The sequence below is a fragment of the Ochotona curzoniae genome, unplaced genomic scaffold, assembly GCF_017591425.1.
Source record: "Ochotona curzoniae isolate NIBS_2020 unplaced genomic scaffold, NIBS_Ocur_1.0 contig_2692, whole genome shotgun sequence".
Classification (NCBI taxonomy): Eukaryota; Metazoa; Chordata; class Mammalia; order Lagomorpha; family Ochotonidae; genus Ochotona; species Ochotona curzoniae.
The window spans coordinates 17,479,526-17,494,941 of NW_024465556.1; the positions used below are offsets into that span (position 1 = coordinate 17,479,526).

General features: G+C 40.8%; 1 protein-coding gene across 1 annotated transcript; it reads right to left on the bottom strand.

Annotated features, from left to right (window-relative positions):
• Window positions 1-3,272: 3,272 nt before the first annotated feature.
• On the bottom strand, window positions 3,273-14,687 carry MSS51 (MSS51 mitochondrial translational activator). Its single transcript, XM_040975952.1, has 7 exons — window positions 13,599-14,687; window positions 6,308-6,552; window positions 5,867-6,022; window positions 5,215-5,339; window positions 4,477-5,043; window positions 4,084-4,177; window positions 3,273-3,754 (listed from the first exon to the last, which is right to left on the bottom strand). Exons 2-7 carry the CDS (start codon window positions 6,526-6,528, stop codon window positions 3,565-3,567), a joined length of 1,353 nt encoding a protein of 450 aa, XP_040831886.1. The 5' UTR covers window positions 6,529-6,552; window positions 13,599-14,687; the 3' UTR covers window positions 3,273-3,564.
• Between the last annotated feature and the right edge of the window lie 729 nt (window positions 14,688-15,416).

The window sequence follows — 15,416 nt, forward strand, 5'->3', positions numbered from 1 at the left end:
ATCTGGAATGTTCTCTGCCACAGGGTATCTCCTCAGCGACTTACTCCCTAACACTGCAGCATTAGTTGCCATTGACACCAAAAGCACTACATTAAATATACACAACCCTATTTCATTGTCTTGATAGCATTTAAAAGCATCTGTGATCGTTTGTTCTTCCCATAGGCATGTAAGCTATTGACAGGAATCTCTCTACAGCCTGTACAATTTATCATAATTGCACCCTAGGACTCAGATCATCTATTTCATTCAGTGATCATCTAGAGATTTCTGATAGTACGGGAAAAATTAGGTCTGACATACTGAAGATCTATAGTAGTGCTATCTCAAGGTGTGTGCAATGGTAGTTTTCAGAATTTTGTGTCTGTCACCTTGTTTCCCATTAAACTCAAACACATTACAAACCAGAGCATCTCAGAATTATTGGCAGTGAGTATGAAGCTAGGCATCTGACCTTCTCTATGATTATTAATTTTCCTAGATGTTGGACATCTTTGTGCCACCTGCTGCTGGGTGGTTTGTCTTCAGACTAGACTCTGGCAGATACATCCTTCATCCAACACAATGGGTAATTAAATGTTAAAGAGATCTTTGTTTTCATTTTCTGGTTACTAAATGTTACTATTTATATACTTTGTTAGAGTTAGAAACTACCTTGGCCTATGCCCACTGCCATTACCTCAGTAAGGGACAACTGTGTTCCCTTATCTGAAACATCATGTCCCAACTGCTTTCAGTCCAAGACTAAACATCTTGCATAGCAGCGCCAGTCTAATCCTCTACTGGAGAAAACTCAAAGTTTTATGCCTTCAATAATGGCTACTATTAATTATATACTAATGCTAGGCACTCAACAAATACTCTCATTTTTTTAACATTAATATTTATGTTTTTGTGATAGCTTTATTGGTATATAGTTCACCCATTTATGCAATTCAGTAGTATCTGATATATTTCAAGAGCTGTACAGCCATCACACTTAAGGTTAATATTGTTACATTGCCCCACCTTCAGAGAAACCTCATACCCTTTTAGTCATCACCAGCATTCTCATCCTCTTCAGATGTTAGTCTACTGTCTCCACAGACCTCCTATGAGACATTTCACATATATTCATTCCTACAATCTGTAGTCTTTTTTCGTTTGTTTTTAAGCTTCATTCATGTTGTAAAATGAATCAGTACTTTGTTCCTTTTTGTGGCCAAACAGCATTTTCTTGAATGGATATACTATACCTTGTTTAATTGTTTATAAATTGGTGAATATTTTGGGTTGCTTTCACCCTTTTGGCTCTTATAAACACTGGTGTAAGTTTTCATTTCTCATGGTTATACACCAATCAACAAAACTATGGATTAAACAGTAACTCAATTTCTTTTTCCAAAGATCTATTTATTTTTATTCTTATTGCAAAGTCAGATATATAGAAGAGAGACAGAGAGGAAGATTTTCCGTCTGTAGATTCACTCCCCAAGGGGCCACAATGGCTGGAGCTGAGCCAATCTGAAGCCAGGAGCCTCTTCCAGGCCTCCCACATGGGTACAGGGTCTCAAGGCTTTGGGCTGTTCTCAACTGCCTTCCCAGGCCACAAGCAGGGAGCTGGATGGGAAGTGGGGCTTCTGGTGCCCATCTGGGATCACCATGCACATGCCATGCAAGGCGAGGTCTGTAGCAGCTAGGCTACCGTGCCTGGCCTGAAAAAGATCTTCTATCCACTGGGTCACTCCCCAAGAGGTCACAATGGCCAGAGCTAAGCCAATCCAAAACCAGGATACAGGAGTGTCTTCTGAGAGTCCCAAGGCTTTGGATCATCTTCTACTGTCTTCCCAGGCCACAAGTAGGGAGCTGGATGGTAAGTGGAACATCCAGGATTCAAACTGGCGCTCATACGGGATCTTGGCACATGCAAGTTGAGGATTTAGCCACTAGGTTACTGTGCCAGGCCCTCACAGTGTTTTTGTTTTTTTTTTTTTTTTTCTGACAGGATTATAAAGAGAAAGGGGGAAAGAAGGAGAGAGATAACTTCCATCTGCTTGTTTGGAGTAAACCACAATGGCTGGAATAATCAGAGCATTCCAGGTCAAAGCTAGTAGCATGGAGCTTCATTTGGATCTCCTTTGTGGGTGCAATGGCCCATAAGCACTTGGGCCATCTTCTGCCTCTCCCCCAGGGTATTATCAAAGAGTTGAGTCAGAAGCAGAAGAGAGGCAGGACTCAAACTGTTGCCCATGAGGGATGCCAGCATGCGGTGGTTCACCCTGAACACAGTCCCTCCATTTAACTCTTAATGCAAATTTGAACATTTAGATATTAAACGCTACACAAGAAAACTATGGCTCAGATAAGTTTGAGTTTCCCAAGGCATAAACATATTTGATGATGGCTCTAAGGTTCATATTCAGGCCTAAATAAAGTCTAAGCTGAATGACAAGCAAGACACTATCCATAATCTATTCCCAATAAACTGCTCAGACTCAATTTATACTAATGCTCCAAGGTACCCTAAAATACTCCGGGTTTTTTCTGCCTCCAAACTTTCCTTCTTGTTTCATGTGGAATAGCTTGTTTCATAAAATTCTAATTCACAATCCCTTCACTACCATTTAGCAAAGTGATTCTTTCTCACTCTGCTTCCTTAGCACTATAAGACTTTTCTCTTATATCACATTATCTGCTAAAATAATCTCTATCGACAAATCACTTCCTTTCCTAGGAAGTTAAGAGTATGTGTCATTTACCTTCCTACCTCCACAAAAACACTTTACAATGCCAACAGGATAGGTAGTAAATGTTTTTGAATAAATAATTGAATTTTAAAATTATCCTGAGAGTGGGTATCAACAGCCTGTCTGTCTGTATCAAAATGGCAGGTTGGATGTGTGTTTGTATGTGCAGCTCACGACAAGGTTTCAGAAATGGATACTGACAGGATGTTTCAGTCCTCAATGTAGAGAAAGATGGAGGCAGGCACTGTTGCACACTGGATTAAGCTGCTTGTTGGACGCCTGCATGCCCTGTCAGAGTGCCTGCTTGCATCCTGGCTACTCTGCAATTCTGATCCAGCTTCCTGCTGATGTACTTGGGAAACAGCAATTAATGGCCCAAGTACTTGAGTTTCTGCCATTCACAAAGGAAATGTGGATGGAGGTTAAGAGTGTTAAGAGTGGCAGGCACAGAAAACTAATCATTTCCTCTGCAAGAGAGAAAGCCCTTCTGAGATGCTGGGGAAGATGTGTCATACTTGCAAGTCATTCAGAAATGAAACAAATCACTTAAGCAATGCCAAACTGAGTTTATTACAGTAGAAAAGGGGATAACAATCATAATCTATTCTGTAAGGTCTGACGTACGCAGGAACATCTTGGACATCAGATTTCTCTGAACCAAAACAGAAAAATGAGGTATTTTTCTTAAAAAGCCAGGAAAAAAAAGAAAACCTGTTATCCTGACAACTTTTTTTCTGGTTTCTACAACTTCCTTGACTAGCTCATTCTTGCACTCCCTCAAGTCTAGTTGGAATCTGGCTTAGCTATTTAAACCCACACTATCCACTGCCTCTTCCAATTATTTCTTCTCCAGCTGGCAGGTACTGCCAAGAAATGTAACATAGTAGGCAGAGCAGTAGACTGGCTGCTTGTTGGGGTTGGAATACACCTGTTCGGGTTTGAGGGATGCGAAAGGATTGGCTCCACAGGCAATGATGTGCACACCCAGGTCCGCCAGAATCTGCAAAGAAGCTGCCAACTCCTGGTGGCTGTGGGAGAAAGGTGAGAACATTTGCTCTACTGATGCATACAAAGGAGTTAGAAAAGAAGTTGTTCAAGAGCCTAACACTTTTGTAGTCATTAATCCTAAAAGTTACCTAAGGAGGTACCAGATAAACACTTTCCTTTCCCTTCATCCCACATCTAAATCTAATTAAGTACCAGATGAACTGGCCCAGGATTTTGTTAAGGGGAAAAGCCACATGTAAAAAGGAAAATCATCCTTACTAAAGGAAGATGGAGCAACGGGGGGTAAAGTGAGCTGATCTATACCAAGAGGGCTGTGAGGCATGGATGTATCACAAAAAGAAGTCAACACCTGTAAAGAGTAATCAACGTAGGGATCTCATAATCACGAAGCAACAGCAGGGTGGGCAACCAGGCCTCCATCAGATCCACAGAGGCATGGAAACCTATGAAGCAGAAACGGAAACAGAAATAGGAGAAAGGCTGAGGGAGACCCTGAGAGCAAGATAATTCCTTGATTGTGTCTACTCCAAACCCCACATTGTTCACCCCTCATAACCACCACCCCAGATTCATCAATGACAAATTCTGAACCCAGGTGTAGTATATATGGCAACTGCTCAACCAAAGCTACCATCAGATTATATTTAGTGAAACCAATTCAATAGCATTCTGTGGTCACAATAATCAGGATGAAAAATTCCTCATGGAGTCACCCAGTATTGCCCTGGCCCAAGACTCTTACCTGGATGAAATGCGACTACCAAATCTGGGTAGGATATCTTCCCAGTCTCTACCTGCTCCTCCCAGAAGTCATGATAGAGGCCCCTGTGGCCACTAAGCTGAACTGTGCCAGGTTCCAAAGTTGAAGCTGGAGTGCTCTTTAAAGAACCAGTAGCCACATCTACACCCACCATGATCACACGAAGGCCAAGGTGACCAGGAAACATGTAGCCAAGCTCATCATAGTCTCCAGGGCTAGTGAGAAATGTCTCCACATGAGAAGCACCAACCACATGCACTGTGCCTCCTCCAGGCTTCCCAGTGTCTATCCTCATGGTTCTGAGCCCTAGGCCCAGTGTCAGGGGCCGGGACAGGGCATCGGTCACAAGTCGCTTCAATGAGCCCTGTAAGACATCCGGGTCTGGCTTTGGGCGTCCTGCACTGGCCCACAGGGTGTTCATGGCATGAGTACCTAGCACAGCATCCAGTGTAGTATCTAACTGTGACCCCCTCATAGAAAACCAGGTATCCCAGTCCTGTACAACTTCAGCTGGCCATGGCCAAGGTCCTGAGGGTAGGACAAAGTCACCTGCAGGAAAGAAAGAATAGAATGGATTTCAACCCTCCCTGACTTCAAAATTCCCTCTTAGTGATCATTAGTCTCTCCAAGTCACTCTGTTAACCTGAAACATGCTTTCATAGTTTTCTACAGGAACATATATGACATATACAGTACAGTTCCCCAATACTGCCACTTTACCTGTGACCAGAAGCCATTCCATGAGACGGTCCACGGCCACAAGACGAAGCTCTCGACAAACTTTCCTGTGTGCTGGCCAGTCTGACCTCTGGCATTCTGGATCACAGTAGTACACATTTCTGCACCTAAGAGAATAAACCGTGGAAATACATGTTCTTAGACCAGAAAGGTGATGGGGGAGGAGGGTGAGGGGGACCGAGAAAGGCAATTAATTCCCACAAACTAGGAAGAAAGATTGGTGAGTGGGTAGAGATGCTGCAGAGAACAATTATCATTGTCACATGAAATCAGGGGATTATTATTTGGTGAGAAGGAATGGGAACATAATTATCCTTTCAGAGTGATCCATCAGTTTCTGGCAGGAACAACAAATGTTCTATGTATCTTTCAGAACAGATATGGTCTTAGTCCTTAAACACTTATGAAGAATGAGTAGAGGATTATATTACAGTTTCTTCTCTGAACACTTCATGACAACAACAAAAATACAAGCAGGATTAGAACTCCATTCTGATCTTCCTGTAGGTTGGATCATATAAGAGGAGCATTCCTCAAGTTATTTCAAAAACTCTTAGACCTTTCGTTTTGAAATGGGGTCTCAGTACAGGGTCAATTCTGAATGCTGCTCCTACCTGCCCCACACACAAGTCACCTCTTACAGTGCCGGAGAACCTTGGAATCTGGAAGGCTGCTGGGGAGTGCTTTACAGTGAGCACAGAAGCGAAATGTGTCCTCCATCCTCTGGAACATTTCCTGAGGACTCCGGAACCCAAAGCCTGATCCTGGGGTCCCTCCATCTATGACCAACCTGTGGAAACAGCATGGAGGAGTGGCAACAGGGAGAAAGAATATCTCCCAAACCTCCCATGTTCCCCCACCTTGCCTCCTATACATTCCCAACTATTCTTGTAACTATCCCGCCAATTCTCATTTAAGTAAATTCTGTTTCTTCTATAGTAATAAAACTGGCAAAGTCAAAATGGGAAAATGCTTCAAGGCAAATACTCTTCATTGCCTAAATTATACTCCCATTTAACCTCCTGTAATTCTTTCCACCGCATACATCCTTTTTTCCACAGAACTACACACTCACTTGTATTCTTCATAGCTTTTCATGTTCAGCTTTTGAAGGATCAGCTGCGATAAGCCAGGGACATTGTTTTCCAAGGAGAAGAATCCCAAGGCGTCAATACTAGGGCCAGGTTTTGAGAGAGTTAGAGGTACAGGGGTCCCAACTGTGGGTGGGGTGACAACTGTGGGAACCACTGATGAAGAAGGTTTCTTGTGCCTTCGTCTCTGGGATCGAGGAGCCATAGTTTGTCCAGTAACTCCTAAAGACTGCACGGAGAGAAGGAACGGAAATTTTCAAACTGGACACTTTTGATGTATTTTTATACACTTGACTTATATTTGTCATTCTAGTTTCTCATACCCAGGTTATTAGAAAGACCAGGTATTCATCTGGTATTTACTGATTACTGCCAAGCAGTTGTGAAGAATAATAATTATATCTTAAAACAATTAATGCGTAACATAGTTTTGTATATAATATGAAAACATGTTACTAAATAAGTGCATAGAAATAGGTCTGGTAGCATTCTTAGAAAACTGGTAACAGTGATTAACTCTGAACAGAAGATGGTCAAATGGGCCTTTAGACTAATACGTAATGAATAAATTTTTAAGAGAATTCATTCATACATTATTAACATACAGTATTTTAAGTCAACATAAGAGACAAAAAGCAACAGAGGTTTAAGTTGTCTCAAACTACCACCTACTGATAGAATTAATTAACATAATCTTATTGGGAGGACAAATTATATATAAAGATTTATTTATTTTTATTGGAAACACAGATTTACAGACAGAAGGAGATACAGAGAAAGATCTTCTATCCACTGGTTCACACCCCAAGTGATTACAACTGCTGGAGCTGAGCTGATCTAAAGCCTAGAGCCAGGAGCTTCTTCTGGGTCCCTCACATGGGTGCAGGGTCCTAAGGCTTTGGGCCGTCTTCCACTGCTTTCCCAGGCCACAAGCAGGGAGCTGGAAGGAAAGTGGAGCAGCCAGGATACAAACTAGTGCCCATTCAGGATCCTAGTGCATGCAAGGCAAGGACTTTAGCCCCTAGGCTACCACCCTGGGCCCGACACAATATTCTTTTAAAAGACCTATCACTACATGTATAAGCAATAAACCAAGAAGTAAAAACTAAATGAAATATTTGTAAAATGTGCACCACATGCTGAGCTTTATAGTAAAACAGGTCAGGTTTTACCAGCAAAACTGCCTATGGGAGACTTTTTGAGGTGGAATTTAGATTCATATTTAGCTGGGGATCATGTGATATCCTCTTTTGCTTCTTGTGTTTTCCCACACCTTTTAAAAAGATAAGTAAAAATGGAACATCAAGGAAAAAACCAACCCATTCATTAAACACATATTTATTGATAAAAGGTAAAATAATTTTCAACATAAAATATGGAGACAAATATGAAAACCATATTTCTCATCTGAAAAGTCCTGCAGTGAGGTTAGAAGTTAACTATATGGCTGCTTATTAGAGCAAAGAAGAGAGTCTCTGGGTGAGCTATAAGAATTCACCAAACAAGTGGACTACACCTTAACAGGTGGGAACAGTTTCAGCACATGGAGAGGAGAAAAAGGAATTCTAAGCACTGAGAAGAAATGAGCATACAAACAGAGAAGGATTTACGTTGGGGACTGGAGTTTGAATCTAAGTATGAAGACTTAAACACAGGAGACAAACATATAAAAGCCTCAAAAGAAAATACAGGGAGTGGTTTCATAACAATTTCTTCTGTATGACATCAAAAACCATAAGACAAAAAAATGGATAAATCAGACCAGATCAAAATTCAAAGCTTGTGCATCAAAAGACATCAGCAGAGTGAATGACAACCCACAGAAGGGGGAAAACTATTTATCTGAAAAGGAATTTATATACACTATACACATGTATAAATATCCTAACTAAAAAATGAGAAGGGTATTTGAAAAGGCTTTTCTCCTAAGAATGTGTGCAAGCAGACAACAAAAATACACTCAATTAGTCATTAAGAAAATTAAAATCAAAACCACAAAAAGATACTATTTTATATCAAGTAGGATGGCTATTAAAAAAAAAAGAAATTAATGCTGATGAAAATATGGGGTAATCAAAAGCATCATAAGTTGCTTGTGGGAATGAAAAATGGTACAGCCAGTATAGAAAACACCACTGCGGCTCCTCAAAAAGTTACACAAAGAATTATCACTTGACTCAGTAATTTCATTTTTAGGAATATACTCCAAATAATTGAAATTACCCAAATTCTTTTTTTCTATTAATTAAAAAAATTTTTTAATTTTCATGATATAATTCCATAGGCTCAGGGGTTCAAATTATTGTATATTAATGTTAACAGCAGTGCTATTCAAGAAAAAGAGAAAAAAAATAGCACAAAAAGGAAAAAAGTCATCCAAAAGTTCAGTTGAATATTAAAAAAAAAATAAGCTTGGGGAGATACATATTCATTTCCATATAAGTATCATCAAGCTATAAAAAGAAAAAAATTCTAAAACATGCTACAATGAACCTGAAAAAGCATTGTGCTAAAGGAAAGAATCCATACAGAAATCTTTTCATGTTATAATGATGATATTTATATGAAATACCCAAGAGGTAAATCTAGAGATACAAACTAGATTGACAGCTATCAGGGACTGGACAATGATGAACTGGGAAATAGCTGTGTAACAGTTACGAGATTCCTTTTTGGGATGATAAAAACCTTTTAGTGAAAAACAAGCATGTACTGAAAGCCATTTAATTATTCTTTATTAGTTGTGCTATATGAATTTTACCTCTAAAGGGAACAGAGGTGGGTATTTCATTTAGCAGTTAAGATAGCACTTGGGACATCACACCTGGGGTTGAGTCCCAGCTTACCCTCTGATTGTGGCCTCCTACTGGCATGCAAACGATGGACATGGCTCCAGTGATTAGGTCCTGCCACACTAATGGACATGCAAGACAGGGACTGACTGTCCAGCTCCCAGCCTTCAACCACCCCAGCCCCGAGTGTTGTAGGTATCGCAGAAGGGAGACTTTCCCTTCTCTATCTCCCTCTCCAATAAATAAAAAATTTTCAGAAGAAAGGGAGGAAGGGAAATACAGGGAGGTGGGGAGGAAAAGAGAGTCAGAGAGAAAAACCATAGAGATCAAGAGAGTAAAAAGTTATCCCTTCCCTCTTAACTGTTATTAGGGACAGGAAAACAACAGAGGATAAAAACACTGCCAGTGATTATCTCTATAGTAACTGAGGTAAGAAAGTTCCAATCATGTTTTGTTACAAAAATGGTCCAACATTAGATCCTTCCAGACTATTTCTGTTGGGGGGAAGGGGGAAGTCCAAAATCATCATGCATCTGAGATGTAGATGGCAAAAGTAAACAAAAACCTCCCTGAATCATCAGTTCATATCTAAATCTTAAAACAGAGCATCTGCAAATCCTTGCCCTAAGGCTAATGGAGGAATGAATGTGAAGTTTCTTTGTCTTTGTGCTTACACTTTCATCCACCTTTTAATAAGCAGAGAAAAAAGAGAAATTTCACATCTGCTGATTCTCCAAATATGCACACAACAGCCGAGGCTGCACAAAGATGAAGCCAGGAGCTAGGAATTCATCTGGAACTCCCCCTGTGGGTGGACCCTACTGCCATCACCTGCTGCCTCCCTAGGCAGATATTAGCAGAAAGCCGGATCCGAAAGCAGAGATGGAATCTGAAGTCAGGTAATGAGATATGAGTCCCAAGCAGAGGCTCCCTCTATCCATCCTCATCCCGAGGCTGAATGGTTGATTTGAGACATCACAAGAGACTAGCAATCTCATTTGTGTGCCACATCCTCATTACCACCAACGAATAAGAAATTGTATCTAATGATATTAAATTATCCAAAGGCTTAAAGGACACAACCCTTATTCATGTTTCTTTACTTATGAGTGGATGGAATACCTCAGGATACTGTTTCAAACATCTGATGTAACCTTCCATTTTTTCCTTTGCGGAATTTTACTTACGTCAGGTTTTTAGGACACAGCACGACTAATCCCAAATACAATTAAAAAGTGATGCCCTCTACTTTTAATCATCACCATTCTCAACAAATTTTCAGAACCACTGCCATTCTAGAAAAGCACTTCTCTGCTCTGTCTACATATTCCCTTCAGGCAAGGTAACAGGTCCTTAAACCATGAAGGAATGAGGATTTTAATCACAGGTATGGAAGCAAGTATCTTTGAGATATCTTCTCTGGGTTAAACTAAAGCCTTTCATTTTTTGCTTTAGTGAAAGCCAATTAAGGTCAGAAAAGTACTGTCTCACAGAACTGTATTTCCAGAGAGGTCTCCAATGGAAGCTTAATCTTGGCAATAAGGATACTGCTGGACATGGCTGGAGATAAAATGAATCACGTTGCTTGGGAAGAATGGTGGTGAAATTCCCAATGTCACCGTGTCCTCTGTGTCTATAAATGAGCGAACTTCCCAGCAGGCAAGTTAGATGGGAAGAAGTCAGTTTTGGGTATTTGTGTCTGTACACACACATATCATCAAGTTCATGTCTGAGTTTGTGTACACTAGAACCAAACATAGCTTTTCTGGTTCTGACTTTGCTGTAGAAAACACCAACCTTTGCCAAGTTCAGAGTATGTTTAGAAACAAAGGAAGGGTGAGAGGAGAAGGCGGGAGACAGAGACACAAGAATTACATTGGAAAGTGTTATGCTAAGTTCCCAGAATTTTCCAGAGTTTACCCTATCTAGAAAGGGAACTCTTCCCCAACAAATGAAAAAGAAAATGCTAACATCAAGAACTAGAGAAGAGTCATACATTCCACTGCATAGGAATACCATGACTAAATCACAAACTAAAATATTAACATATTTCTTGACCTAGGTCTCTTCTCTTATCCTCCCCTCCTTGTAACCAAGTGCCCTGATTTCACCTAAAACTGTTTTTTCATTATCTCTAGACCAAAAGGGCCCATCTAATTTTTTCTAATTTGCCAGCAAATTGAAAACGAACTGGAGAACTAGGGAGCAGAAGGGAGCATAAAGTTGGTCCCTGGGGCGCCTCAGAGAGGATAAAGAAAAAGAAAAACTCTATTAAGGACATTGCCATTATGACCACATTCAGCTGCTTAATCAGTGATTAACACCTCTTAGGGTGATAAATACTTCACTCAATTATAAAGCAAGCAAGCAGACAGGTTGACGGAAAGTAACTTACCCTACTAAGCCCTCGACTTTCTTCCTTCTCTTTCCTCCAAGTGAAGTGAGTGTTTGATCTCCTCAAATCTAGGTTGCAGCTCACTTGCACCTGTCCATTTGTATCAGTTTCCTCTGCAAACTGCTGAAATGTTGGGGCTCAGTGATTAAGTGTGCCCTGTCCACCAGACAGGATGAAGTCTCCCTAACGAGGCAAGTACTGACCTGGCTGCCTGCCTGCAGACGTCTCTCTCTCTGATCCTCCTCATTCTCTGCCAAAAGAGCTGAAGACTGTCAACACTCTCCAGCTCACCAAAGGCCAGGGCACACCGAGGAAAGATGAAACTGCTTCCTGGACTTCTCTCACTCAAGGCATCATTTCTGTTCTCAGTTTACAGCTTCAGACAAAAACCCCTCAGAATCGTTCAGATGTCAGTATTTGGCTAGAAAGGCTATGCCCTTAGCCCAGAGGTACAGGAAACCCCTGGAGTTCCTGCATAGAAGCTAGACTCAAGATGAATTCCCCCAAGCCCAAACATAAATACTACTGCTCAAACAGAATTTAACAATCCATGCTTAAGAAGAAAATTGAGGGCCCGGCGCGGTGGCGCAAGTGGTTAAAGGTCCTCGCCTTGCACGCCCGGGATCCCATATGGGCGCCGGGTCTAATCCCGGCAGCCCTGCTTCCCTTCCAGCTCCCTGCCTGTGGCCTGGGAAGGCAGTCGAGGACAGCCCAAAGCTTTGGGACCCTGCACCCGCGTGGGAGACCCGGAAGAGGCTCCTGGCTTCAGATCGGCATAGTATCGGCCCGTTGCGCTCACTTGGGGAGTGAACCATCGGACGGAAGATCTTCCTCTCTGTCTCTCCTCTCTGTATATCTGCCTTTCCAATGAAAAAATAATAAAAATAAATCTTTAAAAAAAAAAAAAAAAAAAGAAGAAGAAAATTGAGCGCCCGGCGGCGTGGCCTAGCACGTAAAGTCCTCACCTTGAACGCGCCTGGGATCCCATATGGGTGCCGGTTCTAATCCCAGTAGCTTCACTTCCCATCCAGCTTCCTGCTTGTGGCCTGGAAAACCAGTTGAGGACGGCCCAAAGCTTTGGGACCCTGCACCCGTGTGGGAGACCAGGAAGAAGTTCCTGGATCCTGGCTTCGGATCGGCATAGCATCAGCCGTTGCGCTCACTTGGGGAGTGAATTACTGGACGAAGATCTTTCTCTCTGACTCTCCTCCTCTCTGTATATCTGCCTTTCCAATAAATAAATAAATCTTAAAAAAAAACATTATTTTAGGGCCCGGCGCGATGGCGCAAGTGGTTAAAGGTCCTCGCCTTGCACGCCCGGGATCCCATATGGGCACCGGTTCTAATCCCGGCAGCCCCGCTTCCCTTCCAGCTCCCTGCCTGTGGCCTGGGAAAGCAGCAGAGGACGGCCCAAAGCTTTGGGAACCTGCACCCGCGTGGGAGACCCGGAAGAGGCTCCTGGCTTCGGACCGGCATAGTATCGGCCCGTTGCGCTCACTTGGGGAGTGGGTCATCGGATGGAAGATCTTCCTCTCTGTCTCTCCTCTCTGTATATCCGCCTTTCCAATGAAAAAATAATAAAAATAAATCTTTATAAAAAAAAAAGAAGAAAATTGATACTCCAAGAGGATAGTAATATATTAGTCCAAAAGGCAATCAACCATATGAAGAATAAGAGAATTAATCTGTGAACTCACTTTTCCTGAAGGGAAAACAAGGTATTCTCTCAATCATCATTGGAAGGATCCCATCTGTTTGCTTATTTCAAACAAAATACAGATGTTTCTGTAGTAAAGTCAGCAAGACTAACATTTCTGTTATTGACTAAAGATGTGTAGTACTTACAGGAACAGAAAATAAGAATCAATTCAGTGCACACTTTTATCCATTTTTATAACAGATGCTGATGCTGATCCTGGAAAGTCGATTTTACATCCTTAGCTCCCTTCCAACTGAGTTCAAGGACAATCAGAAGCTGTTAGGGCAGTGCTCCTATGTGACTTCATAATCTGATTTCCCACCTACATCTGGACCCAGCTGTAACGTACCTGCCTTGAGGAGCATGACATGGTTGGGAAGCATACTCACTGGCACTGAGGTCCTGGAAGGTGGCAAATCAAATCCCCATGAGAAAAGATGCAGAGTAGATTTCAAAGGAATACTGATACTGTAGAGAGCACAAACTGTAAGCAGGGAATGTGGGAAGAAAAATGTTAAGAATTTGGTGAAATATATTATGCAGAGCAGCTGTGGAAAAAGAAAAATCCGTTGCAACAGGGCAAAAACACTGCATAAAATAGGAGATTCATTTTGAGAAAAAACGTCAGACCAACTTAAATTTAACTGCCCTCAAAATTTAACTACAAATCTATGAGGTTTATGAGTTCTGTTGGTAATGCCTTAACACTGACTTCTCTAATTTAGAGAAAAACAAAGGGACATGATATATGGAAAAAAATTGTGCTGATTGTCAATTTATAACTCACCATCACTAATACTTGCTATGATAAACATTTAAAATTTTCATTTTAAATTCTAATTTAGAAAGATCTGATCTTTTCACAATTTGTACTCATCAAGTCACATTAAGAAAAACTTAATAAATGGTTTGTTGTGGAACAAATTCTGAAAACAAAGAGGTTCCCATTCAACAACTAGTAAAAGTGACAAATATTATTTATAGTGATAGATATTATTGTACCATTCTTTATGTCCACCACTTTCTCTGAGTTCTACTTCTTTCTCTGAAGTCTTCAGTTTTACTATTAAACCTTAATTATTGTAGTCTGCTAAGGCTTACCCATGATTCCTATAATACAGTTTGAGGGCACTTCAAAAGGTTCATAGAATTAAGGACATTTAGAGACAGGTGTAGGCCTCACCTGGGTTCCATGTTCATGCCTGCATTGGACTCCTGGCTGCAGGTCTGGATTCCAGCTTCCCTCTAGTTACAGACCCTAGGCAGCAGTGGTGTTGACTCAAAGAGCTGGGCTCTTGCCATTCATGTGGGAGACCAAGACTGAGTTCACAGCTCCTGGATTTGGCTTCTGCCCCGTCAAGACATTCGGGAAGTGCATTAGTGATGACAGCACCTATGTTCTCCCCTTTTGCCATCCAAATAAATTTTTTAAAGTACATTTATTATAGTAACACATTTAAAAAATACATGTAGGTTTTTGATACTATGCATTTTCCATAAACTTCTGAATAACCCTCAAATGAACTGTAAAAGGAACCTAGTGCTAATGAAATTCCTGACATCTGATATAATTCTTGTCTTAGATACGTGTACCTTAGCAGAACTACTGAAATATGAAGTGCATAAACTTTAGAGGTAGCTCATGGACTAATCAGGACACTAATGTGTTAGCAAGCAGAAGTGTAATAATCAACTATTTGAGAAGTTCTGCTTGTTATCTGGGATTGTGGTAAGTATATTCAGCTGTAAATTAATGCCTTATGTACCACTGCAATTACTGTTGAGAATTAGAATTTAAATCACATAATTATATCATTGTAAAACTAATTATAAAATGATGAGTTCATTCTAATTTGCAGAATTCCAAACTTAGTTTGATTATGGCAAAGGATAAAGAACAAGATGGTAGGAAAGTACAGTATCATTACTATTTTTCTTCTTGTTATAAAACACCCAATAACTTTCCGACACTGTCATAAAATTTTATACCATAATATAATTTTTAAAATGAAAATTAGTGATTTTAAAATATTAAATGGTGTGGGGTCCCACAACAGGTATCCAAAGTAGCTCATGTGCTCAGCTACTCAAGTTCACACAAGTCAACAAGAATTAAGAAAAAAAAAAAGAAATTTATGAAGACAAGAATTTAATTCATCAATCTGTCATGTACTACATGATCATCTTCTCTGAAGGATACTTCAGCT

Coding starts and splice junctions, on each gene's coding strand:
- MSS51 (XM_040975952.1), bottom strand. CDS start 6,528: ATGGCTCCTCGATCCCAGAGACGAAGGCACAAGAAACCTTCTTCATCA. Junction 6,023..6,307: donor AAAAGCTATGAAGAATACAA/GTGAGTGTGTAG, acceptor CTGTTTCCACAG/GTTGGTCATAGATGGAGGGA. Junction 3,755..4,083: donor ACGTTGATTACTCTTTACAG/GTGTTGACTTCT, acceptor TTTCTCCCACAG/CCACCAGGAGTTGGCAGCTT.